Below are 26670 nucleotides of genomic sequence, written 5' to 3'. Positions count from 1 at the left end.
GTAAATGAACACTTGGACATTTACAGTTGGTTTGTTATGATGGTCGGATTATGTGTGACTTTCTCTTTACATTTGTTTCAGTAATGCTCTGATGGTAAATTTGATAAACCAAGCATGACTCAAAATAGTTTTAAGGCAATCAGGCTATGACCAAGAAGCTATTTGAGGAAATAAACAAAGAAATGACCTATAAATTCTCTTTGTAAACAAAACTGGAAGAGACAATTAAGACATACAGACAAAAACAACTAACAGTGCAAACACTTTCATTTAGCCGTTCCCAGAAGTGAGATTCACAGTATTAAGTTAAATATATCCTGTTTACTTTTTCACTTGCAGGATCTTAGTTCCCCCAATCAGGGATCAAACCCAGGTCCTTGGCAGTGAAAGCACGGAATCCTAACCACTGGATTCCCAGGGAATTTCTGTCGCTTATTCTTTTTAACTAAACTTCTCATTTTGAGTTGTCTGTTCTTTGTGTATTTGTCTAACGGTATTCCTACAGACCCACATATATAAATAACTATACGCTGATAATCCACTATAGTCATAATGATATTTTTCCTTTTCTGTTTACCTTTTTTATATAATCAAGTAATATTGTTGTGATCAAATCTATTCCTTGTTTCCTTCATGATTTCTGTCCTGTGAGCTTAATGTCAACTCTCATTCCCAAGTCAAAGGTTTAATATTTAACTGTATTTTTTTGTAGTTGTAATTTTTACATGTCACACAGGGTTGATTTTTAATATGGCATGGGGGTAGGCATCTGGTTATCCCAGATGAATCTGTTGAATGTTCCATTCCTCTTTTAAATTGCAATGCCTCCTTTACTAGCCAAAATTCTTATAACCAGACATACATGTTCAGGAAATGCTGCTTTGGATATTTTAAGTGAATAATAACATACACTTGAAACAGATTATTTTTGTCCCCCTGTGTTTATGTCTCACTTGCTTTATGTTAATATTTTGGTTCATTTATTTAATGATTTAGTAAGAATTTCTTACAATCTAGACACAGTAAGTTTTTGTTTGCCCTTCTTCCGTCTTTTTAAAAATTATTACTCTTTATTTTAATTGGAGACTAATTACTTTACACCATTGTGGTGGTTTTTGCCATACATTCACATGAATCAGCCATGCATGTACCTGTGTCCCCCATCCTGACCCTCCCTCCCACCTCCCTCCCCATCCCATCCCTCAGGGTCATCCCAGTGCACCAGCCCTGAGCACCCTGTCTCATGCATCGAACCTGGACTGGCGATCTATTTCACATATGATAATATACACGTTTCAATGCTATTCTCTCAAATCATCCCACCCTTGCCTTCTCCCACAGAGTCCAAAAGTCTGTTCTTTACATCTGTGTCTCTTTTCCTGTCTCGCAGATAGGGTCATCGTTACCATCTTTCTAAATTCCATATATATGCGTTAATATACTATATTGGTGTTTTTCTTTCTGGCTCACTTAACTCTGTAGAATAGGCTCCAGTTTCATCCACCTCATTAGAATTGATTCAAATGCATTCTTTTTAATAGCTGAGTAATATTCGATTGTGTATATGTACCACAGCTTTCTTATCCACTCGTCTGCCGATGGACATCTAGGTTGCTTCCATGTCCTGGCTATTGTAAACAGTGCTGCGATGAACATTGGGGTACACGTAGACACAGTAAATTTAAGATACGTAATGGGGGAAGTGAAAAAAAGTTTTCACCCTCAATATTAAAATATCAAAAAATTAATTATAGCAAGAGTGAACAACACTGTTTCTGTTGATATAGGTTGAGCTGAAAGAATGATTTTCATTACTGCATCTGTGTACTAATGTGTATTATACATATTCAATTTATATAAGACTTTTCACTTCATTGGCTTCACAAGACTCAAAATTTCAAAATACAAGAGTTGAGAACTATAATCTGTAACAAGAAAAATTAAAAGTGCTGTTGGAAAACTTAGGGGGGAAAGAGTTTCATCCTTTATTTTTTTTTCATTTCTTTTTATTAGTTGGAGGCTAATTACTTTACAATATTGTAGTGGTTTTTGTCATACATTGACATGGATCAGGGAGAAGGCGAGGGTGGGAGGTTTCTAGAGAACAGCATCATCCTTTATTTTTAAGGAGAAGTCTGTATGTTATAAATACAAACAGTTGTATCATTGAGTACAGAGTTCACGTTGCAAACATTCAACCATGTTTATCACACATCTGATGATATAAAATCAAAATTGCTTTTAAAAGCTTGTCTTTCACTGTTTCTATCATGAAAATCATGTCATTACATTTCAGTGACACACTATTGTTTAAAGGCTCCTTTTAAGCAAAAACAGAACCCAATAATGTTTAACCAAAAGTGTATCCTATAATCCTGTTTGCTCTAGGATCAATAAACACTATACTAAGACATGGCATTTAGACATGAAGTATGTCTAAAACCCTTGAAGAATACAATAGAAATAGGCAAGGCATTTAGAATGTTTTAATCTTTCTGGTTAACACCATTTGTATTAGTAATTGCATCGTTGTAACTTTTAGCATTTCACATAACTAGTCAGTAAGGATTTTTTTTTAAGGGTGGGAGTACGAACAGAAGGATAGGAGATGCAAGGTTTCATACTTCTGTTTTAAAAAATCAAAAATCAAAACTACTTTCTTCTCTGCATCACAACTGTACCACAGACTTGCTGGTTATTTTCGTCTTAATCCCATGACTCATCATCTACTGGATTAGGAGCTTGTGATGAAGAAAACCCTGCTGTGTTCAAAGAGCTCCTGCGGAGGTAATTCTTAAAAAAGAAACAAACAAACATTTAATTTTATGTAGCATTAAAGTTACACTACCTAGACTGATAGCAAGGACTCAAGCTGTCTACCATTTCTTCCCCAAACAAAAAATTTCATTCTCACTGACTCCAATCTATTTGACAAAAGGTCCATATCAACCTAGGAAGTTTAAATTGCAGACTATTTCAAGAAAAAAATGTAAGCCAATAGTTTTGGCAAATGGAAAAACAAAGCTCTTCACTTTAATGAATAAGCATAAATACTTAATGACTAGTATGCCCATTGTTTCTGTATAAAAATTATGTTGCCTAGACTGACACAATAGAAAAGATATGTAACCACACTGCTATTATCTCATCTTACCTAATAATGTGGTCAGAATTCAAAAAATAAAGAATTACTACAAAAATCTCAGAAGATCCTAAATTAGAATTTAAAATGGGAAAGGAAAGTGTTTGAGCATAATTAAATTAAATTCCTCCCCTTTAAGACCAAAACTATATATGTACATAAAATTTTTAGAGAAACATTAATCTTCCAAGCTTGAAAATAATGGCTTAAGTTATTGTTATAGTTACTTCACAATATTAAGCGCAACATTTACAAAGAGTAAATAACAAAAAGCCAATTTCTAAATTTTCCCCCTCAACTAACCTTTCTGGTATCAACTGATGCAACCACATTTCCTCTTGTCCTACCACTGGAGCCAGGACCATATGTACTAAAGGCAATTTCTTGTAACCAGGCAGGAACATCCTGTTGAGCCTTAAAAAAAAAATTAACTTCATAAACAACATGCATAAAGTCTCAAAAGATTCACATGTTTACTTTTCCTTCAAAAAAGCAAGAGAGTTCTAGAAAAACATCTTCTTCTGCTTTATTGACTACACCAAAGCCTTTGACTGTGTGGATCACAACAAACTGTGGAAAATTCTGAAAGAGATGGGAATACCAGGCCACCTGACCTGCCTCCTGAGAAATCTGTATGCAGGTCAAGAAGCAACAGTTAGAACTGGACATGGAACAACAGACTGGTTCCAAATAGGAAAAGGAGTACGTCAAGGCTATATATCATCACCCTGCTTATTTAACTTATCTGCAGAGTACATCATGAGAAACACTGGGCTGGATGAAAAGATTGCCCAGACAAATATCAATAACCTCAGATATGCCGATGACACCACCCTTACAGCAGGAAGCAAAGAAGAAATAAAGAGCCTCTTGATGAAAGTCAAAGAGGAGAGTGAAATAGTTGGCTTAAACCTCAACATTCAGAAAACTAAGATCATGGCTTCCAGTCCCATCAATTCATGCCAAACAGATGGGGAAACAATGGAAACAGTGAGAGACTTTATTTTTGGGGGCTCCAAAATCACTGCAGATGGTGACTACAGCCATGGAATTAAAAGATGCTTGCTCCTTGGAAGAAAAGCTATGACCAACCTAGATAGCATATTAAAAAGCAGAGACATTACTTTGCCAACAAGGGTCTGTCTAGTCAAAGCTATGGTTTCTTCAGTAGTCATGTAAGGATATGAGCGTTGGACTTTAATGAAAACTGAGTGCTGAAGAACTGATGCTTTTGAACTGTGGTGCTGAAGAAGACTCTTGAGAGTCTCTTTGGACTGCAAGGAGATCAAACCAGTCAACCAGGAAATCAGTCCTGAATATTCATTGGAAGGACAGATGCTGAAGCTCCAATACTCTGGCCACCTGATGTGAAGAACTGACTCATTGGAAAAGACCCTGATCCTGGCAAAGATTGAAGGCAGGAGGAGAAGGGGACGACAGAGTTGGCATCACCAACTCAATGAACATGAGTCTGAGTAATCTCTGGGAGGTGGTGATAGACAGGGAAGCCTGGCATACTGCAGTCCATGGAGCCTCAAAGAGTCGGACATGACTGAGCAACTGAACTGAAAATCCATATATATAAAATGTCCGCTTTCAATGACAAGGCAAGAACACTATCCATTCAGTTTTAAAAGTTAAAAACTTACATCTGATAGCACTTTCACTAGAGGCTGTGCTAAATGGCTATCTGATTCCAGATCAAAAAAGGAAATAGCTCTGCCAGTATTTCCACAACGACCAGTACGCCCAATTCGATAAACATATTCATCAATGGTAGAAGGAAGATCAAAATTAATAACATGCTGAACATTTTCAATATCCAGCCCTCGTGCAGCTACTGAAGTAGCAACAAGAACGGGGCACTTTCCACAGCGGAAATCTCCAAGAGCTTGCTCTCTTTCTCTCTGTTCACGATCACTTGAAAGAAAGCAAAGCATGTATTAGAACAGTCCTTAAGAAAATTATTAAAGAGAACCATTAAAGTTCAACGGATAGATTTTTTTAATAACAGTAAAAAAAAATAGCAACATTTAACATTAATGTCTACTTCTTACATACAAAGTATTATACTAATTTCTTTTAAGTCATCATTTAATTCTCACAATAACACTTTGAGGTTAGAACGATTAACCCCATTTGCAGATGAAGTAAGGTGACAGCTAATACCTACAGCCAAAATACAGACCCAAACATGACAAACATCAAATCTTACCCACTAATAAACTCTTTCTAGTTTTGACAAAAAATAAACAACTACCTGATCAAATGCTTTCTCAAAAATTACTGATTTTTTAAAAGTATAATCTCTGAATTCTACATATTCACTGATTAATATTTTAGATCTTCTAGTAAAGTGCCAATGAAATTGTGTTAATACAACATTTTTGAGGACTCCAATGAAAAAAAATCTCAAGCATGGAATAGATTTAGCTGAATAAACACCTAGATCTAAGGATCAGAGAGACTTTTAAGTGAGATCGATTGACAATCAGGATGAGAAACCTAAGATACTTCTAACTCACCCATCCCTGCCACTTGGTTCTTATAAAAACTTAAAAGATGAAGAATAATAGTTAGATCTTGAAATCCTAATTCCAGGATTTTCTACTAGTTAAACATACCAACATTTCTTAACAAATGGCAAATGGAAGTTCCCTCCTTACTAGGAAATCATCATAACCTACTCACCCATGAATACTTGTTGTTGATATTTTTTCTTGACAAAGAAAAGTGGCAATAAAATCTGCTTTTTTCTTAGTTTCAACAAAGACCATGGTTCTTTCATCACCTACAAGACAATGAAACATTCAAATTACAAAATTAGGAAAAGAAAAAAATGCATAGGGTGAGTAGGAAACTGTCTTATCCACCACTATATTCCCAGCACCTAAACTCAGGCCTGATAGGTAGGAGCAATTCCAATATTTCCTGAGTGGATGAATGTCAGAGATCGAGAGACAAGGACTTTTTTCTACTTTATGACTATAGAAATAAAAAGAAAGAAAAACAGCTGCTTGCCCTTTGCCTTCATAGGCCAACCAATAAGTAGAGATTTAGGGAAAGATAAATGATATCTACCTGCCAACTCTTAGCAGTTCCAAATTTGGCTCAGGCCCTTCATTTCCCTCTCTATAAATAAACATCTTTGTTCGTCCCATGGTCATAGACTCTTTTATTCTACCTTGACTGCCAGAGGCATTCATAACAATTGCATTCAACCCAGGGCTGACAAACTCTACAATATTCTGTGTTTCAACATTATCTCAATTCAAACCCCTTAATCCCCAATATGAGGCATCTTTGATTTCTTTCTCCAGAAACAAGAGGACTCTGCTAACAGATCAGATATGTACACTGGAGAAAGAAACCAAAGATGCCTCATATTTTTGTGTCTGAACAACTGGAGTGAGTCTTAGTCGCTCAGTCGTGTCCGATTGTTTCCTTGTGACCCCATGGACTATATATAGCCCACCAGGCTCTTCTGTCCTTGGAATTCTCCAGGCAAGATACTGAATGGAACTTCCTAAGTGACATAGTAGGAATGCAAGAAAGGAAGGTTTTAAAGGTGATATTTAATCTCAGATATCAGACAACCAGGTAGGAAATCAAGAGAATAAGTGATACTCACAGTAATAAATGAGCTATATCCTTGAGACATAGTCATTTTATTAATGAGTCATCATTTTATGTTTTATCAAAAATTAATCTTTCAACAGTTTTGGAGATCATCCATCAAGATGCCCAATGCCACAACTGATTCATTTGATACAGTCAGGTACATAATACTACTATGCAGCTTAAAGCCCTGATCTCATCTTTTCCTGGTCCCCCAGTGTGAATCCCAAAATGGTAATAAAAATTTAACTCTGCTGACACTTTCCCTGTTTTTTCCTCTACTAAAAAGTTCGGATTTTTTTCTCGTTCAGGTAATAAGCTATATCCCTTCAGTGGCAGAGATAATGAAAATTTAGTTTTATGATCAGACCATTTTGTGATCTCTGTAGATGGATTAATGAATTACAACTACTTATTCTGTGAGGTGAAAAATAATACAGGATTCATTTTGCTGGTCCATTATGAACTAAAGTTAATTAAGAATCTAAAAAGAATACTAGCTCTGGTAGGCAAATTGCAATTTTTTGTATTTCTGTGTACATTCTTGACCTATGGCTTAAGCGACAGAACTGAAGCTATCAGCTCTTTATGTATCTATAATTCAGAAAGATTTTTATCTACCACTGTACATAATCTTTATGTTAATACTCTATGGACAAGTATTAACAAACATAAAGCCTCTTAAAGGAGCTCAATTCTGACTGGTTTACACAGATAAATTAGAGAATTTATAGAAATCCATAATTCTAAAAACTATGATTCTAAAAATTCCAGAAATCTAAAATTCCCAGAAAATAAGAGAAATTGACTCACAATACTCTAACTGTTGGAGAAGGAAATGGCAACCCACTCCAGTATTCTTGCCTGAAGAATCCCATGGACAGAGGAGCCTGACAGGCCATGGTTCATAGGGTCGCAGAGAGTGGGACACGACTGAAGCAACTAAGCACCCACTCTATATCAAATTAAAAACTCTTCCTATAGCAACTAAGCAGAAATATTTTAAGATTCCAAGTTCTCATAAATAAGTGAAACTTTTGATACACAAGACTAACTTAATAACTTTGGTTTTAAAAATATGCATGTCCTTGCTCCAATTTATCAGTGTTAAGTAGAAAACAAACATATCTTACTTTACTTGGGTTTTTCTAATGTATGAAGATTTGCCAATCAAATTAATATTCTACATAATGTTTAACTGTATGAAAATGTAAATCTGTGTTCAACTAAACTGACTATTCAACATTATCTACTGTTTTGCATACTGTCATCTGAAGATAATTTCCAGGATCTTTGGCTTTATGGTTAAGTTAAAACAGTAGACTATACTGAGTTAATTAAATTGATAATCACTGAATATTTAGGATAGAATTTGCTTGTTATTTTTCATATATTATAGAGAGGAAATATCTTTGAGTCATAATAAGGAAGATACTGAATTTTGCTACTTTAAGTGTAAAAGGATATGTGTGGTGTAGAAAGTAGGATAGAAAGTTCATGAGTTCTGGTAGTCAGCCTCAATGTCTCTGTATGGTATCTCTCAACTGTCCATCCCTACTTCTAGTTTTCTCTATGAAACAGAAGTGAACGTTGGTTAAAAGTAATAATTAACCTAAGTGGTCGAGACTATACTAGGAGTAATATTGACCAAGAAACATAAACTGTTTTTGCATTTATTTTTCAAGGAAAGAAAAAGCAAAATTTCCCTAAAGTTGCAGCTCTCAAAATTTTGGTCTATGACTCTTTTAAACTCAAAAAATTATCAACAATCCCAAAGAGTTTTAGCTACATGGGTTGTAACAACTAACATTTACCACCCTGAACACTAAAACCAAAAAAATTTTTAAATATTTACTGGAACATTCTGCATGTTAAAATAATTTTAGTATAATTATGAAAATTGCTTTTACCTCACAGACTCCTTGAGAGCATCTCAGGGAACCTGAGAAGGATTCATTTTGTCCTAAAGTGTCAGTTTGCTCCAGAATGTGAAAAATGCACAATGAAAGATAAAACTTGGAAACTGAATTTTATACCAGTTTATAATATGTGACTATTAAAAAAAAAAAGCTATGTGCTTGTCTTAAGTCACTTCAGTGGTGTCCGACTCTTTCCGACACCATCGACTGTAGCCAGCCAGGCAACTCTGTCCATGGGATTCTCCAGGCAAGAATACTACAGTGGGCTGCCATGTCCTCCTCCAGGGGGCATCTACGTGACCTAGGGATCACAACCGTCTCCTGCGTATCCTACACTGCAGGCTGATTCTTTACCACTGAGCCACCAGGAAAGCCCCCCAAAAAAAGAAAAAAAAAAAGGATGAAATATGTTAAAATGTTAACAAATTCAATCAATTTGCACGGAACTATTTCCTGATTTACTGTTTAATGCCTTTACTTACAATATGAAAGGTTCTTCTTTCTTCTTTCTCTTATAATCAGCCTATATAGCAGAGATTCTTTTGACTTTATTATGTCTTTGGTTGTTTAAAGAGAAAACGACCTTTATGAAAGAGCTATTGTTCTTTATAACCACGTTATCTTCTACTCTTATTTTTAAATGCTTTGTCACTTCAATTAAATTACTGCCTAAGAACTAAGTAATCTTACACTAGTAAAATGTTCAACTCTCTTCTGGCAACTTTTGATTTTGTCTTTTTTAAGATCAGCTATAAATTTAGACCTAACAGAAGCAAAAGATATTAAGAAGAGGTGGCGAGAATACACAGAAGAACTGTACAAAAAAGATCTTCACGACCCAGATAATCACGATAGTGTGATCACTCACCTAGAGCCAGACATCCCGGAATGTGAAGTCAAGTGGGCCTTAGGAAGATTCACTACAAACAAAGCTAGTGGAGCTGGTGGAATTCCAGTTGAGCTATTTCAAATCCTGGAAGATGATGCTGTGAAAGTGCTGCACTCAACATGCCAGCAAATTTGGAAAACTCAGCAGTGGCCACAGGACTGGAAAAGGTCAGTTTTCATTCCAATCCCAAAGAAAGGCAACGCCAAAGAATGCTCAAACTACCGCACAATTGCACTCATCTCACATGCTAGTAAAGTAATGCTCAAAATTCTCCAAGCCAGGCTTCAGCAATACGTGAACCATGAATTTCCAGATGTTCAAGCTGGTTTTAGAAAAGGCAGAGGAAGCAGAGATCAAATTGCCAACATTCACTGGATCATCAAAAAAGCAAGAGTTTCAGAAAAACATCTATTTCTGCTTTATTGACTATGCCAAAGCCTTTGACTGCGTGGATCACAATAAACTGTGGAAAATTCTGAAAGAGATGGGAATACCAGACCACCTGACCTGCCTCTTGACAAATCTGTATGCAGGTCAGGAAGCAACAGTTAGAACTGGACATGGAACTACAGACTGGTTCCAAATAGGAAAAGGAGTATGTCATGACTGTATACTGGCACCCTGCTTATTTAACTTATATGCAGAGTACATCATGAGAAACACTGGGCTGGAGGAAGCACAGGCTGGAATCAAGATTGGCAGGAGAAATATCAATAACCTTAGATATGCAGGTGACACCACCCTTATGGCAGAAAATGAAGAAGAACTAAAGAGCCTCTTGGTGAAAGTGAAAGAGGAGAGTGTAAAATTGGCTTAAAGCTCAACATCCAGAAACTAAGATCATGGCATCTGGTCCCATCACTTCATGGCAAATAGATGGGGAAACAGTGGAAGCAGTGGCTGCTGACTTTATTTTTCTGGGCTCCAAAATCACTGCAGATGGTGACTGCAGCCATGAAATTAAGAGACGCTTACTCCTTGGAAGGAAAGTTATGACCAACCTAGATAGCTTATTAAAAAGCAGAGACATTCCTTTGTCAACAAAGTCCGTCTAGTCAAGGCTATGATTTCTCCAGTGGTCATGTATGGATGTGAGAGTTGGACTGTGAAGAAAGCTGAGCACCGAAGAATTGATGCTTTTGAACTGTGGTGTTGGAGAAGACTCTTGAGAGTCCCTTGGACTGCAAGGAGATCCAACCAGTCCATCCTAAAGGAGGTCAGTCCTGGGTGTTCATTGGTAGGACTGATGTTGAAGCTGAAACTCAATTACTCTGGCCACCTGATGTGAAGAGCTGACTCATTTGAAAAGACCCTGATGCTGGGAAGGATTGCGGGCAGGAGGAGAAGGGGACAACAGAGGATGAGATGGTTGGATGGCATCACCAACTCAATGGACATGAGTTTGGGTAAGCTCCGGGAGTTGGTGATGGACAGAGAGGCCTGGCGTGCTGCGCTTCATGGGGTCACAAAGAGTCGGACATGACTGAACAACTGAACTGAACTGATAAATTTAGAAGAAGAAATCTGCCTAAAGTACTCCTGAGATTTCTCAGAGAACCCCAGGGAAAAGATAGGCTTTTTATTTCACCATATAAAATAAAAGAGAAGCTAATAAATAATTAAGCTTGTATAGCATGCTATTACTTTTGAAGAGTTGTGTGGTAAGAACTGTTGTATCAGAAGACATTAAGCTTTCCCGAGGTTGAAATGCATAGGTAAAATGTTATTCATACATTTCAAAACTGTTTACTTCATGAGAAGTCCCTAGAATTATGTAAATTCCCTTGCTGCTCATAATATTGTTTTTAAAGTTCAGGAGAAACACTGACCAAGACACTTATGAAACATCTCTAAATAGGTTTTCTGTATATTTCAGAGGTACACTGCCCCATACAACCAAATTTCTTTGTCTGTAGCATTATTCTTATTTTCAGCCTTCGTCAGATCTTCTGTATTTAACAATAATCACTAATAACTTAACCACAATCATTCTCTGTCAACTACAGACAGTTTCTGTTTTGTTCTGATGCTTGTCCAAAGACTTTCTATAAACCAGAGAGTTTCTATCACCAGTGAAGAAGAACAGACTCCAAGTCTTCTGGGAAAGCACTGTTTCAGGCACTTCAAACTATTGATACCTCAAGGTGAGAAGGCTGCAAACTGACATTCTGACAACTTGCAAAGATCACTGGATTGAGGATAATTTCTAGAACTGTTTATAGTCTAAAAGTAGATAGAATCTGATGACAGATTCAATGAAACAAGAATCAATTACATTAAAAATCTGGGGAAATTTAGAAGAGAGGAATTCACTTAAATTTCTAGGTTCAGCAAATGGTATATGAAAAGTATCTTAGACTTAGTTTCCTATTCTTCAGAGACCTTTACAACTTCAATCTCAGATTTCTTATGAAAACTATCTAGAAGTTAATTTTGTGACTTTCAGAGTTGTTCAATATTGTACGGTTCTAGATTTGCGAAACAAACTCGAAGAGGCCTTTCTTATGGAACAGTCTTGCTGCACTGTTTGAAAATAGGCCAAACATAATGAGACCAGCCTTTCTTGTGATCAAGAATAATCTGAGATTATTGTGACTATGTAGGAATACAGGTTGTCAGAAAAAAGTGTTGAAGACTCTGAAACGAGCAAAGCTGATACTGATCAGCATACCCTTCAAGGTTGTCTGTACCTTTTACTACCTTTGTTTTATACCTCTACTGCAACTGAGAGCAATGCAAATGATTCTTATTGATAAAAATACAAATGAAAATCTTCCCTCAAATGTAACAGATTATTAAACTTTGTGGATATTGATCAATTTTACATCTATTTATAAATTCATCTTAGTCTTCCTGATATCCTACACATAAATGTGTTCTTTGAATTCTCCCCTGAACTGGCTATAACATCTTACTAGTTCCCTTTGTAATTAATGAGTCCACTAACATCTATGAAACCTGTTCATTTAAAATTATGAAAAAGGCAGTTGGTAACCTAGATAGCATATTAAAAAGCAGAGACATTACATTGCCAACAATGTCTAGTCAAGGCTATGGTTTTTCCAGTGGTCATGTATGGATGTGAGAGTTGGACTATAAAGAAAACTGAGCACTGAAGAATTGATTCTTTTGAACTGTGGTGTTGGAGAAGACTCTTGAGAGTCCCTTGGACTGCAAGGAGATCCAACCAGTCCATCCTAAAGGAGATCAGCCCTGGGTGTTCTTTGGAAGGACTGATGCTGAAGCTGAAGCTCCAATAATTTGGCCACCTCATGCAAAGAGTTGACTCACTGGAAAAGACCCTGATGCTGGGAGGGATGGGGGGCAGGGGGAGAAGGGATCACAGAGGATGAGATGGCTGGACGGCATCACCGAGTCGACGGACATGAGTTTGAGTGAACTCTGGGAGTTGGTGATGGACAGGGAGGCCTGGCGTGCTGCGGTTCATGGGGTCGCAGAGTCGGACACGACTGAGCGACTGAACTGAACTGAACTGAACTGATACTACTATGAAATAATTAAACCCATACATTTTAAAAGCAGAAGAGGAAAGCTACCTGATTTAAGTTAATGATTAGAAAAAGAGATAAATTTATATGAACAAAAACATATAAAATATGATATACAGCATAACATTTCTATGCAAAGTAAAAAGAAACCAAGAATAATAAATTATGAACTATAAAACATTTACCCTTTCAAATAATATAGAAGTATACCAATAGTGCTTACATGCTGACCTCAAAGGTTTCCCAAAGGGAAACCAGCACTTTTGAAACACTATCTTCAGCTGAATTATTCTCAAACTTCATTCCATAAATTCACATATAAAAAGTCTTAAGCACTTGTCTTCCCAGTGCACCAAAGTGCTCGGGGCTGGTGCACTGGGAAGGCCCAGAGGGATCGGGTGGAAAGGGAGGTGGAAGGGGGGATCAGGATGGGGAATACATGTAAATCCATGGCTGATTCATGTCAATGTATGGCAAAAAACCACTACAATATTGTAAAATAAATAGCCTCCGACTAATAAAATAAATGGAAAAAAAAGTCTTAAAGATAATTATACTACAAATGTGCTCTAACTTCAGCAAAACCATGTATTACTTATCTCCTGTTGCATTTGGAACTTCAATTTATACTGGGCATGTTATCTGACATCTCTGTATTTCAGTGCCCACAATCTTAAAATGATGACAAACCCCACCCTCAGAAGGTTGTTTTGTGGATTAAATGAGTGAACACATGTAAAACAATCAGAATAGTATATGGCCCACAGCAAATGTTATTTTGCATGCAACAGTATATGCTATGAAACATATCATGAAGTAAAACTAATAACATTTCTCAAACTCAAGATGAATATTTGGTTTTTAAAAGTTTTTTTTTATATAAAACTCAGAAAAAACTGAAGACTAGAAGCCTTTTAAAAGCGTTTCTAAATCAACTTTTTCTTATTGTTGGAAATTAGACAGCTTCTTGCCTTTTTATTCCCCAGTCCTAACACTGACTTCAAACTGAAACAGACACTTAAAGTGGAGGATGAGGAGAAAGGATCCATATAATATATTTAGCCTGTGAGGCAACAAAAAATATTAAAATGGCCATATTATAAAATTTTATTTCTAGGCACAAACCAAAGCTATCTCAATCAAACAAAGAAATACAACTTTCCATATAAACTGGCTTTTTTGAAGGGAGGGATAGAGTTTCTCATTAACATTGTAAGGAATAGAATTAGACCTTTAAAGTCCCTTCTAGCTCCAAAAGTCTTTGACTATGTGAATACAGGAAGCCTTAGAGAGCAAAAACTGGGAATTAGAAATACAGCAAAGATAGTACTTTTAGTGGAGTAAATAGAGCTTGATGTAAAGCTTTCTATTTTCTAAAACAAGAACATATATATTTCTGCTGGAATAGTTTTTGGTCAAGCACTGTTAAAAGTCTCAAACTCCTCCTATTTTTTTTTAACATTTATAGAGGAGAAAGGACTATGCTGCTGCTGCCAAGTCACGTCAGTCGTGTCCAACTCTGTGTGATCCCATAGACGAATCAAATCATAATAAACAGAACTTTAGAGGAAGAAGAAACAGTGAAAACTTATTTAACTCATGCCAAATAGTCTTAAAGTCATTTCTAAAAGTAATTTTTGTAAAAATCAAAATCATGACAAAAGATAATCAACATAAGATATACTTATGTTTTGTAGAATTCCAACAAGTTTTTCTCTTTTTGAGTACTGGCCAACTTGAAGAATGGTCTGCTGAACATCTGTACATGCGCCACCCACTTGTCCAACGGCAACAAACAAATAATTTGACTTTAAAAACTTCCCAGCCAACCTTGAAAGACAAAAAGAGTATTCCTTAACTTATTCTCTTCTATTAATGCTAATAATATTCACTGAATTTCTCAAGTGTTACTTCAACATTTATAAGCCAGATTATAACATTTATAAGCCAGATTATAACAGTCATAATAAGAGATGGTAGATATTACATCATCCAAGTATTACTTTCAAATATCATTGTAAAATGTTAGCATTTTTCAAAACATTTATTACAAATGAAAAAGTCTGTGTCAAATGATGGGTGAGTAAATTCAACTGGAAGCCCTGACCACACGAAACTATACAAAATGTGTATACAACAATAATAAAAAGTATGCTAAACTATCAGACTACAACAAGCAGGAATTTTTAAATTAAAGATTAAAATGCAAACCTACAGCAAAAATTCTGTTCTTCATTCATCACCTTCATATATGTTATTTAAAAGAGTTGTTCCCTGAAAATATGAGCTGTTAAATTAGTATACTCCAAATGAACTATAATATTCTGAGCAAACCAGATCGTAAGTCAATGCTTTTCACATCATGACATAGAAAATGATAATACCTGTTGAGCATAACTGGTGAAAAAAATGAGACCAGGTGAACAGACCAGGGGCTAGGCCACACCAAGCTGCAGATGCTCTCCCCAAAGTTTGAGGGTATCAGCATCCTGACACACACACGACTCACGGATAATATATCATGAAGAAGCCCTGCTTTAGATCACAGAAACATGGGGTGGGGAGAAGTGGAATTGCCAATTACAGAGCAAGTTTGGGAGGAAAAAAGAGGAGGTCATGGAGCAGTCCTCCTCTCTCCTACATAGCAATTTCTTACTTTCTAGTTATCCCCCAGCATATCAAGAAAATAGTTCAAACTCTGCAGATCTAGAATCTTAATAAATCACTGCTGCTTCTTTTTCATCTGCTCTCTTACCATAAAAGAAAAACTTCTTGTTCATACACTACTTCTAGAGTCAAGAACCCTTTCATCCAGGCACAAACCTTGACATTATCTGAAATTCTTAATTATCAATCATCCTTTACACTCATTAAAATATATACTGAGTGCCTCATGTGAGGTATATGTGGTATAAGGTACTGTGTGTATAAAGATGAATATGATGGTCTCTGCCTGTGTTGCTCATATCAAACAGCATAAATATAGCTACATAAAAGCAATTACTATAATTTAAAAATATTTTATTAAGTTTAATATTTACATGTTTTAATTATTCAATGCTTTACTACAGTAAGTTAGTGCTACAATAGTTAATATTGATTGGACCTTACTATATTACAAGAAAACTGCAAAGTGTTTTAAATAGCTTCTTTCAAAAGACAGAGGGTTCCTTTACAAGACGGGCAGGAAATGGATGAAATGATGTCTATTAATTCATGTCATGAATTAATGTCTACTGATTCATGTCAATGTAAGGCAAAAACCACTACAATATTGTAAAGTAATTAGCCTCCAACGAATAAAAATAAATGGAAAAAAACTAAAAAAATAAAAAGAACCATTAAAAATAATTAAAAAAAATAAACCTTTTTTAAAGTTTTTTTTTAAAAAAAGAGTCTTCAAGTTTAAAGCTTGATCTAAGGAAGCAGCAAGCAAGAACATGAAATAGGGATGACTAAGGAAAAGCACTCTATGCAGAAGGAAAGAAGAAATAAGGATAAATAATGAAGAGGAACAGAATTTGGCTTGCGTAGCCAATAGAAAATACTCTGAATAAACCAGAAAAACATCATTCCAAGGAATAAAGTGGCAAATGAGGCAAAAATTGTCACATATAAAAGCATTTAAAAGTTGGTTAGTCTGTGGAAATGGAAAGACATGGGAGAATTTATTTTCAATAAATGGTGATAAAATCAGACTTAGTTTTGCAATTTTAACAGCCCAAAAGTCAAACCACAGACGTATTAGAAAGCTACTATCAATGAGCAGAGGGGAACTGAAAGGGACCTAAAATAAGGTGGTAAACAGAGAAGAAACTAACAAATTTGCAATATTTTACAGGTAACTGCCAAGTTGAATACTTTTGAAGAGCAGAGTTAAAGGAATATGAGGGAGGAATCAACATGCTTCAAAGGACTTTGGTTTCGAAAGACCTCGAAGCCAACAAGGAAAACTGGAAAGATAAAAAGAGGGAGTTGAAGAAGAGGTTCAGTTTTGTACCTGATGAACATGAGTTACTGGTAATTCATCGAAGAGGAAAAATAATCCTGAAGAGTTAAATCTAAAAGTCTGAAGCTGAGGAGAGAGATTAAGCATACAGGTAATAATCAGGCTGTTTTTTTTTAAATATTAACTTATACAAGTTAATACATTAACTTATACAAGTTCTTCATGTATTTTGAATATTAACCCCTCATTGAACATATTGTTTACAAATATCTTCTCCCAATCAGTACACTGTCTTTGGGTTTCTTCATGATTTCTCTCATAGCGTAAGACAAACAACCCAATTTTTTTAAATGGGCAGAGGTCCTGAATAGACATTTTCCCAAATAAGATGTACAGATGGCCAATAGGCTCATGAAATGATGCTCAGTAACACAAATCATCAGGGAAATGCAAATCAAAACTACAATGAGATCTCACTGCACACCTATCAGAATGGCTATTATCAAAAAGACAAGAAATAACGAGGGTTGGCAAGATGTGGAGAAAAGAGAATCCACATGCACTGATGGTGGGAGCGTAAACTGGTACAGCCACTATAGAAAACAGAATGGGCATTTTTCAAAAAATTCAAAATAAAACTACCATAGGAAGCAATTCCACTGCTGAGTAGCTATCTGAAGAAAATGAAATCACTAAAATGAAAAGATACATGTTTCCCAATGTTCATAGCAGCATTATTATTTACAATAGACAAGATATGAAAACAACCTAAGTGTCCATCAACAGATGAATGGATAAAGAAGATGTGGTACACACACACACAATGGAATATTACTCAGCCATAGAAAATAATGAAAATTTTGCCATCTTCAATAACATGGATGAATCTGGAGGTTAATTATACTTAGTAAAATATGTCTGAAAAAAGCAAATACTGTATGGTTTCACTTGTAAGTGGAATCTAAAAAATAAAACGAAGGAACAAACATAACAAAACAAACAGACTCAGATATTGAGAATAAACCAATGGTCACCAAAAGGGAGGGGGCCAGGAGAGTAGTAAAAGAGGTGAAAAGGATTGAGTTACAAACTATGAGGTATAAAATAAGTTACAAAGACAGAATGTACAGCATAAGGAACATACTTCACATTTTATAACTTTGTATGGAATATATTTTATAAAATATCAAATTACTAAGTTGTACACTTGAAACTAATATAATATTGTAAGTCAACTATACTTCAATCAAAAAATTACAGGTATAAGTTTTGGGAGTGCATACAGGTAGAAATGCAAGCCAAGGATATGGATGCCACAATGGTTCAGGGAATATGCAGAATGCGAAAAATGGACTTCAGATGGAATAATAGGCAATTTATAACATTTAAAAGCAGATAGTAAAGCAATCATTCGGTAGGAACCAAAGATCTTTATGGAGTATGTGGGTCTGGGAACCAAGGGATACAAGCTAGAGTGGCCCATTTACCATCACTCCCAGTGACCCACATGGGAAATTGTGCTCACTGCACCAACTATAAGTATTGGAGGTCTTGGTTCCCAAAGGGAGAACAGTTCCACCAGAGAAAACAGGAGTTTTACTGAACTGTATAAGCTAGACCTGCTGTGTGGGTACTTCAGGTTCCCTCTTGCTAAGGGATTAGCAGGCAGAAAGAAGAGTCACCATTCTAGCAGGAATACGTCATGCGAACCTCAGAACTCACAGACCACACAGTGTATATATGATACTCAGGTATCTGTCAACAATTAGTACATACATTTTCTAACACAAGTTCAATTCCCCCAAACTCTATAATTTGGGGTCGAAGAGGGGGCACCACCATAAAAATAATTTCATTTAGTAAGCACTTACTAAATCCTGGCGAGGTGCTACGTGCTCTCATTTTCTCACTCACACAACCACATACACGCTAATATAAAGTGTGATGCTAATGCAAAGCCAGGAATTAAGGTAAGAAACAATGAAAAATATAGTAAACTTTTTAGAAATACTTTTAAACTATCCATGTTATCATCTCTCAAGAATAAGATATTCACATTGTTTCTCCTGCTGTAAAAGCATTTTAGTACACAGCAGCCACTTCTAAGAAGAAAAAATTTACCTCTGAATTTCTTCTGGAAAAGTTGCACTGAACATAAGGGTCTGACGCTGTTCCTTTGACGACATTCCTGGGCAGGAAATTAACTTTTTCATCTCTGGTCCAAAACCCATATCCAGCATGCAATCAGCTTCATCCAAAACTAAGTATTTGACTTGTCTGAGACCAATCTTTTAGGATATTTTCAAGGGTTAGAGCAGAGAATGCATACTAGTTAGTACAGTAGTTGATATATTAAATGAAAATATTCTCATCAAGTCTAACTATTAATATATTCTCAAAGATGAAGATTAGAAATCAATGCATACAATGATGAGACCACTGTTATGGTTAGCTAGTAGTATTAGTGTTCATTTCATTTCTCAATTTTGTCTTATAAAACATTTCATAAAACTGAAAGAAACCAAAACATTTAGATCAGTATTACACAATAGACCTTTCTGTAATTACTTAAATATTCTATATCTTCAGTATTAGCCAGGAGCCATATGCAGCTATTAAGCACTTGAAATGTAGTTAGTGTGCCTGAAGAATGAACTTTTAATTTTATATCAGTTAAAATGTAAATATCCACATGTAGCTAGTGACTACTGTATTGGACAGCACACATCTAGATTCTATCATCTGATCAAGGCAGGCTATTTAGTGTAAGAAATAAAATTTCTTAACAGCATGACATTATCAAGTGGCCTATAACTGACAAATTTATTTCTAACTCCTTTAAACCCTTAATAAACCCCCGATTCTCTAACCACTCAGCAACAAGTGGAAAAGTTTTCTTACCTATCATGAATATTTAGTGCTAAAAGCAGAAGCACATATTTGCAAAAAGAAAACAAGTGATTTTGTTACCCTATGGAAGATGGGAAACAAGGTGGGAAATCAAGGTGAATTTCTCTGGATACTCTTAATAAGTACCATAAGAAAAATTCCTTTCTGCAGAAAGAGCATATTTTTAATAATCCCTTTAAAGAACAGCCTTAAAAAGCAAATCAGGGTCATGAAAGTGAACTGAAAATACTGATACAGAGATGTAATAATGTGGTATGTGAATACTGAAAATAAATCGCCCTAAAATCGCTCTCCAAAGACAGAAACTTAACAATCCTGGATAATATCACTCTCACACTTAAAACAGGAGACACAATTACTGATACCACAAAGGTTTTCTTCCAGGGAAAAATAAATGATTTCCTCAAGACATATACGAAACTAGAAAAAAGCACTGACTTCATTTTTCTCCCAGTAGAGTGGGTCTAGGATATGGATTCTGGATTCAGATCCAGATTCTAACCCTATCACTTACTAGAGCTAACTTAGAGATTAAAATAAATTACATAATCTCACTAAAAGTTTGTTTTCCCAAGTATAAAATGGAAAATACTATTTACCTATTTGTATTAAAAGAAAGCATTCAAGGAATCAGATGGGAGCCTAATATACAAATGGTGCTGTAATGAACATACATGTCTTTACACAAGTTTCTCTCTTTCCCAAACAAAACAATTACTAGTCAATCTCACAACACTGTATCCCTCTAGAGCTTACCTTTTCTTTGCCTATGATATCCATCAGTCTCCCAGGAGTAGCACATAATATATTACAGCCTTGTACTATTTGTCGAATTGAATGCCTCAACTGGGTTCCCCCATATGTGACAACTGCTCTTATGCAAGTCCTATTGACAATAAAAATAAATGTCATTTTCTAGTTGCTTGAAAATTAGTCATTTGTTTTTAATGAGATGTAAAATGAAACCCATGAAGAAAAAGCTAATACATTCAACATTCTTTTACAATTCTTCCCAGAAAGTTGAAAAGCTGAGGGAAAAAAAAATTTGCAACCTGTCTGACAGAGCTCTTCAAAAACAGTGATAAACACAACCAACACCCATACGACAGGCCAACAACATGAACAAATGTTCATTAAAAATACAGACGGTTTTTAAACACTTTAAGTTCAATATTACTTTTTAAATCAATAAAGCAAAACAAATGAAGTCTAACAAAATTTTCCCTCAAGTGTGATAATGCCATGTTAGCCAGTGTAGGGTAACTGGCACTCAGGGGGATAAACTGATACAATCTCTTTCACAATTTTAGTCTCTATTAAAATTTTAAAACTTATTTTTCCCAAGAAATTCACATATAGGAATTTTCCCTTCAGATATACCCCCACAAAGGGGTAAAGATGACTGTGTAATATATTCACTGATAACATGCTTTTTAGTATCGAAAGTCTGAAAATTATCTAACAATGAAAAACAGAATTATAGGCCTTCCATACAAAAGAACACTGAGCATCTATAAAGATGAGTACAGTTCTATAGTAAGTGTTAGCTCCAACATATACCATTTTTTTAAAGGATGGCAACCAAGCTTAGTATGCTAAGATTTGCTGAGAGGAGAATTAAAGTGCATACATGTGCACCAGCTCTTTCTATACTATTTCACATAAAACTGTAATAGTGTGTAAACTTTGAAGAGGAGGATTAAAGGTAAGACAGTTAGATACTTCTCAGTTTTTTGCCACAAAAATGTTCCAAAAAATATCCACATACTAATGCACATTTTGTGCATACATATTATCTGAAATATCATTATTGTTTTTTTTTTAAAGAAAACGTTTATCTTTTACTTGATTTAAAAGCCCGAAGAGCAACACAGTACATGGGGGTCAGTAAGAAATAAATACTGGTATAAGCAATGAACATCTACTTCTTACAAAAAGAGATCTGTCAAGCTTGACATTAAAAGAATTAATAATTTTAGTTTTTTCTCCTCTAATTTCAAATAAACTGATTTACACAAAATAAAAGCTGAAGGTTCTAGATAGAAAGCTCTAAAGAACTGTACAGAAAAAGACTAATATACCAACAGATAAATGGGTAGACAACAAATGGATAATTCACAGGGAAAATGTACAAAGCATTCAAAAAGTAGTTCAACCTCTCAATAACCAAATAGATGAAAACATGAAGATAGCTGTAGTGATTTTAAAATATGTACACAAATTCTTCAATACACCTTCCTTTAAATATAGATCCTAACTCCCTCCTCCAAAGATGTGTGCAAGGCTGGCTTCATAGGTATAGAACCTGTGCAGTAATACACAGTCCTATGCTTAAAATAGACCTGAACTTGGTTTAATATTCTATTTGCTGCTTTAAAATTCATCATAATTTTTAAACAAAGGACCTTGTACTGGGCTAGTTCATTTTGGGCTAGTTCTCGCAAATTATATAGCCAGTCCTGAGGATGAGCTAGATTTAGTGACCTGCTTAGTGACGAACAGAGTACAGCAAAAGTGACTGCAACTGTCTTACAAGAGTCACAGAAACCTCCTCCTTGCTCTTTCTCACTGACCCTTCAATCTAAGTGAAGCCAGCTGTCATTCCCTAGAGACAACCATTCTTACAGAGATCCAGTAAAGCCAGATGACTGTAATTCTGGATGACATCTTGTCTGCAACCTCATGAGATGCCAAGCCAGAAACACCCAGCTTAACTGTTCCTCAATTCCTAACCCTCAGAAACTATAAATAATATGTATTGTTTTGAGCAACTAGGTTTTAAAGTAAGCAGCAACAGATAAATAATCCAATACCAAACAGTGGCAAAGTGTATAGTGAAGTTGGCATTTTCAAATATTGCTGGTAGAATGCAAGCTTTAAAATAACTTCATATTCTTTAACATTAAATCTATAAAAATCTACTCTAATAAAATACTTAAAAGATAAAAGTAGAAAAAGTTTATAAGCAAGCTGTTCATTAAAGCAAGAATTGCTTTTATTTATAGTAGCCCCAAATTAGAAACAACTTAAATCTCCCAAATAGAGAAGTAAAATACAAACACATGGACAATCTTACAGTCATTAAAAATTACGTCTGATTGTTAAATAAGCAGTTATCCATTTTATGAAGTTACGGGTTAAAGGAGAGAAAATTATTACGAACACCATAAACTCATGATTAAACATATACTTAAAAACTACCAGAAAACACATGAATATGTACACTGTCTTATCGTTCTACTTCTATCACCATCTGATTTTTAATAAGCATTTAAAAAAATAGATTCTATAAACAAGATTATGAAAAAGTGAACTTCAGTCAGGTAACACCAAATTAAATTATATGACTGCATTCTTTTACATGTACTGAGTTCTTCCCAAAATAAATACAATAATTCTCAAAAGAAAAACTTGTTTGTGAGTGGCATTCCAGATGTACTTACCCAAAAGAAAATTTTCTGGCTTCCAAATAGATCTGACTGATCAACTCTCGAGTTGGTGCTACAATAATACACTCTGGTTCCTGCAGTTCTTTAAAACGACTGGCGGTTATTCCATCACGCATCATATGAGCCAAAATTGGCAAGAGAAAAGCTGCCTAGAAGTTAAATTGCATAACTTACAAATTTATAGGGCATCATCCTTTTCCCTATGGCAACCTATTCCTCATGTCTTTAAACCCCTTAGCTGCTTCTTTCATCCTTTTGATAAATTTAAAATGAGAAAGGGAAATAATTTTTATTTCCATGAGTTTCTAACATTTTGGTCATCATGCTCATATTATACAATATAAAATGTTTGATAAAGTTAATCTATCTTATGAAACTTATCTTTTGTGCTTTTTTAAAAACAAACACAACCAAAGATTCTACATAAACAAACATTAACTTATTTTGAGAGGTAAATGAGGAATGTAGCATTTAGTATAAATGATTCCTTTTGAGGTAGAAATAAAATCAGAATGCATGACAAAAGTGGTCCACAAAACAGAGCAAAAATTGGGAAAGCATTCATTTGACTTACTAAACATATCACCCTCATAAATGTTACATATGGCAAGAGAAACTTTGTGATACAGTTTTCTTATTAAATAAGACACTAAAACCTACCTCCAAAACCACATTTAAGTCACACATTAGCTGCTATATTGTACAGCTTATTTTCACTTATTTTCCTTTCAACTCTACTATGGAGAATTTTTAAGACTAATATAGTATGAAGCAAGACTAGGATCCTGGAAATGACAGTCTTTAATGCTCATCTCATGGAACCCTATTTAATTCACAAATCTCACAGTTTAGTCCTAAGACCAACTTGGTCCCATCAGAGTTTTTTTTAGAATTAGCATAACCAGAGGTCACTTCGTACTAAGGACCAGGTACAGTACATAGACAACAACAGTACATACAGCTATTTCTCATTCTCTTGACTCCAAAACTGTATCGGCTATTACACTGTTGTTGTTAGTCGCTAACTCGTGTCCAACTCTTTTTGACCCCGTGGACTGCAGTACGTCAGGCTGCTTTACTGTCTCTCGGAGTTTGCTCAAACTCATGTCCATTGAGTTGGTGATGCCATCCAACCATCTCATCCTCTGTCGCCCCCTTCTCCTCCTGCCTTAATCTTTCCCAGCATCAGGGTCTTTTCCAATGAGGTGGCTCTTCACATCAGGAAGCCAAAGTATCGGCGCTTCAGCATCAGTCCTTGCAGTGAATATTCAGGGCTAATTTCTTTTAGGATCAATTGCTTTGATCTCCGTGCTGTCCAAGGGACTCTCAAGAGCCTCCTCCAGCACCACAGCTTGAAAGCGTCAATTCTTTGGCTTTCAGCCTTCTTTAAGGCTCTCACATCCATACATGACTATTGGAAAAATCTTAGCTTTGACTGTAAGGACCTTTGTAAGCAAAGTGGTAAATTTCTGCTTTTTAATATGCTGTCTAGGTTTGTCATAGCTTTTCTTCCAAGGAGGAAGTGTCTTTTAATTTCGTGGCTGTAGTCACCGTCCACAGTGGTTCTGGAGCCCAAGATAATAAAATCTGTCACTGTTTCCCCGTTTTGTTTTCCATCTATTTGCCATGAAGTGATGGGAAAAACTTTACATTACATAAATTATTTTTTCCCATGCTCTTATAATCAAAGGTCTCATAACCTTTGGTGCTTTGACTCTCAGGTATTAAGTATTATGTCCCACAGAAGGAGCTGAATACACTTATAAACATCTATGAACTGCAAAACACTACTCTAGAAATAGTTCAAAATTCTTTCGTCAAAAGTACACAAACTTCAATAAAACCAGAAATCAGAGACAAAAACATGAGTATTTATGACAGTTCACTAAAATCATCTACTTGGGAAGAACCAAAGTTCAAAAAGTGACAGTTTGAATACTGGGCTAAATATATGTAGGGAAGTGACTTACAGTCTTTCCAGAGCCTGTCTGAGCACAAGCCATCAAATCTCGTCCTCCTAGTATAATAGGAATACTGTATTTTTGCACAGGAGTAAGCTTCGTATAACCAGCTTTAGCAATGTTCTTATTCAATGTCTGACAAAGATTAGCTTCTTCAAAAGTCTAGAAAAAATCAGGGGGCAGTGGTTAAATGCCATGTATCATACACTAGTCATTCCATAAACACATTCCATTTGAATTAGTTTCAAGTTGTTAATTCTACTTTATATCCTATATATGCCCCCATTCAAAAGTAATATCTAGAACCTCTATGCGACTACTTGATAGAATTAAGGAATATTCCATATAGACAATGGCTCTAAAAACTTTTTCAGCCCCCTTAAAACCTGTGAGATACAAATAACTCTGATCAATAAAAACGGTTCATTATCAACAGGGAACTCTGGGCTCCCCGATTCCTTAGAAAATCACTCCCCTAAGATGCACTTTCTCACATACGTAGAAAGCAGAAATAGTGAATCTTTAGGAAAAGTATCCTTTTTAATAAATTTAAATCAAGTTTCCATCCTAGTTTGAGGAGGTGGGGAGGAAATATAGTACCCTCCCTTTCAACACAGCAATGAATTATAATGTAGATGTTAGATATGATTCTAAATTTCCAACCTAAGACAGTAAATACTAAAGATGAAGTTTTTGTATTCTTTAATATCAACTTAGAGAAATGTTCCAAATTTTTAAAAAACAAAGTTTGTCTCACAGTCAGTACAGAGACAATTATTACACTGACCAGAATTGCTGGTGGTGGATCATGTCCAGATACTTCTACAAGAATAGTATCATATTTGTCAAAGTTTATGCCTGTCTGATAATGTGCAAAGATGGAGTCCTCATCTTCAGGTGGAGGAGGTGGTATGTAGGTCACTTTTCGACCTCGGAATTGAAAAGAAAATTTACATTATAAGGATTAAGATAAAAATAAAAGAGAAAACAGACAAAAAGCAACAAACTCAAATTCAAAACAACATGCAAATTCCTGGGCTTCGCTGGTGGCTCACTGGTAAAGAATCCACCTGCCAATGCAGGAAATACGAGTTCAATTCCTGCCCCAGGAAAATCTCACATGCCACAGAGCAACTAAGCCCATGCGCAGCCTGTGCGCTAGAGCCCAGGAGCTGCAACTACTGAGCCTACGTATCACAACTACTGAGGCCCGTGCACCTTAGAGCCCATGCTCTGCATCAAGAAAAGCCACCACAATGAGAAGACCACAGCTAGAGAGGAGCCCTCAGTCTCCGCAACTAGAGAAAAGCCTGTGCAGCAACGA

General features: G+C 35.6%; 2 protein-coding genes across 8 annotated transcripts in view; one reads left to right on the top strand and one right to left on the bottom strand.

The window, feature by feature from the left end:
• The window catches only part of LOC122689685 (probable ATP-dependent RNA helicase DDX4), a 727334-nt gene that overhangs the window by 177707 nt on the left and 522957 nt on the right, over positions 1-26670 (top strand). The window lies entirely within an intron of this gene.
• Positions 1642-26670, bottom strand: part of LOC122689687 (probable ATP-dependent RNA helicase DDX4) — a 437080-nt gene continuing 412051 nt past the window's right edge. For 4 of the 5 annotated variants that reach the window (XM_043896325.1, XM_043896326.1, XM_043896328.1 and 1 more), the window contains 10 exons: positions 26134-26276; positions 25356-25508; positions 23380-23534; positions 20693-20822; positions 19148-19314; positions 14762-14907; positions 5834-5933; positions 4792-5062; positions 3446-3556; positions 1643-2793 (listed from right to left, as the gene is read on the bottom strand). In XM_043896325.1, coding sequence (XP_043752260.1) covers positions 2707-2793; positions 3446-3556; positions 4792-5062; positions 5834-5933; positions 14762-14907; positions 19148-19314; positions 20693-20822; positions 23380-23534; positions 25356-25508; positions 26134-26276 — 1463 coding nt within the window. In that variant the 3' untranslated portion in view covers positions 1643-2706. Of the gene's footprint in view, positions 2794-3445; positions 3557-4791; positions 5063-5833; positions 5934-14761; positions 14908-19147; positions 19315-20692; positions 20823-23379; positions 23535-25355; positions 25509-26133; positions 26277-26670 lie in introns of all 5 variants that reach the window. The other variant, XM_043896324.1, reaches the window with a different exon arrangement.

Source organism: Cervus elaphus, chromosome X (assembly GCF_910594005.1).
Source record: "Cervus elaphus chromosome X, mCerEla1.1, whole genome shotgun sequence".
Taxonomy (NCBI): domain Eukaryota; kingdom Metazoa; phylum Chordata; class Mammalia; order Artiodactyla; family Cervidae; genus Cervus; species Cervus elaphus.
Note: the sequence above shows the minus strand (reverse complement) of the source record. Positions and strands in the feature narration are given on the sequence as shown.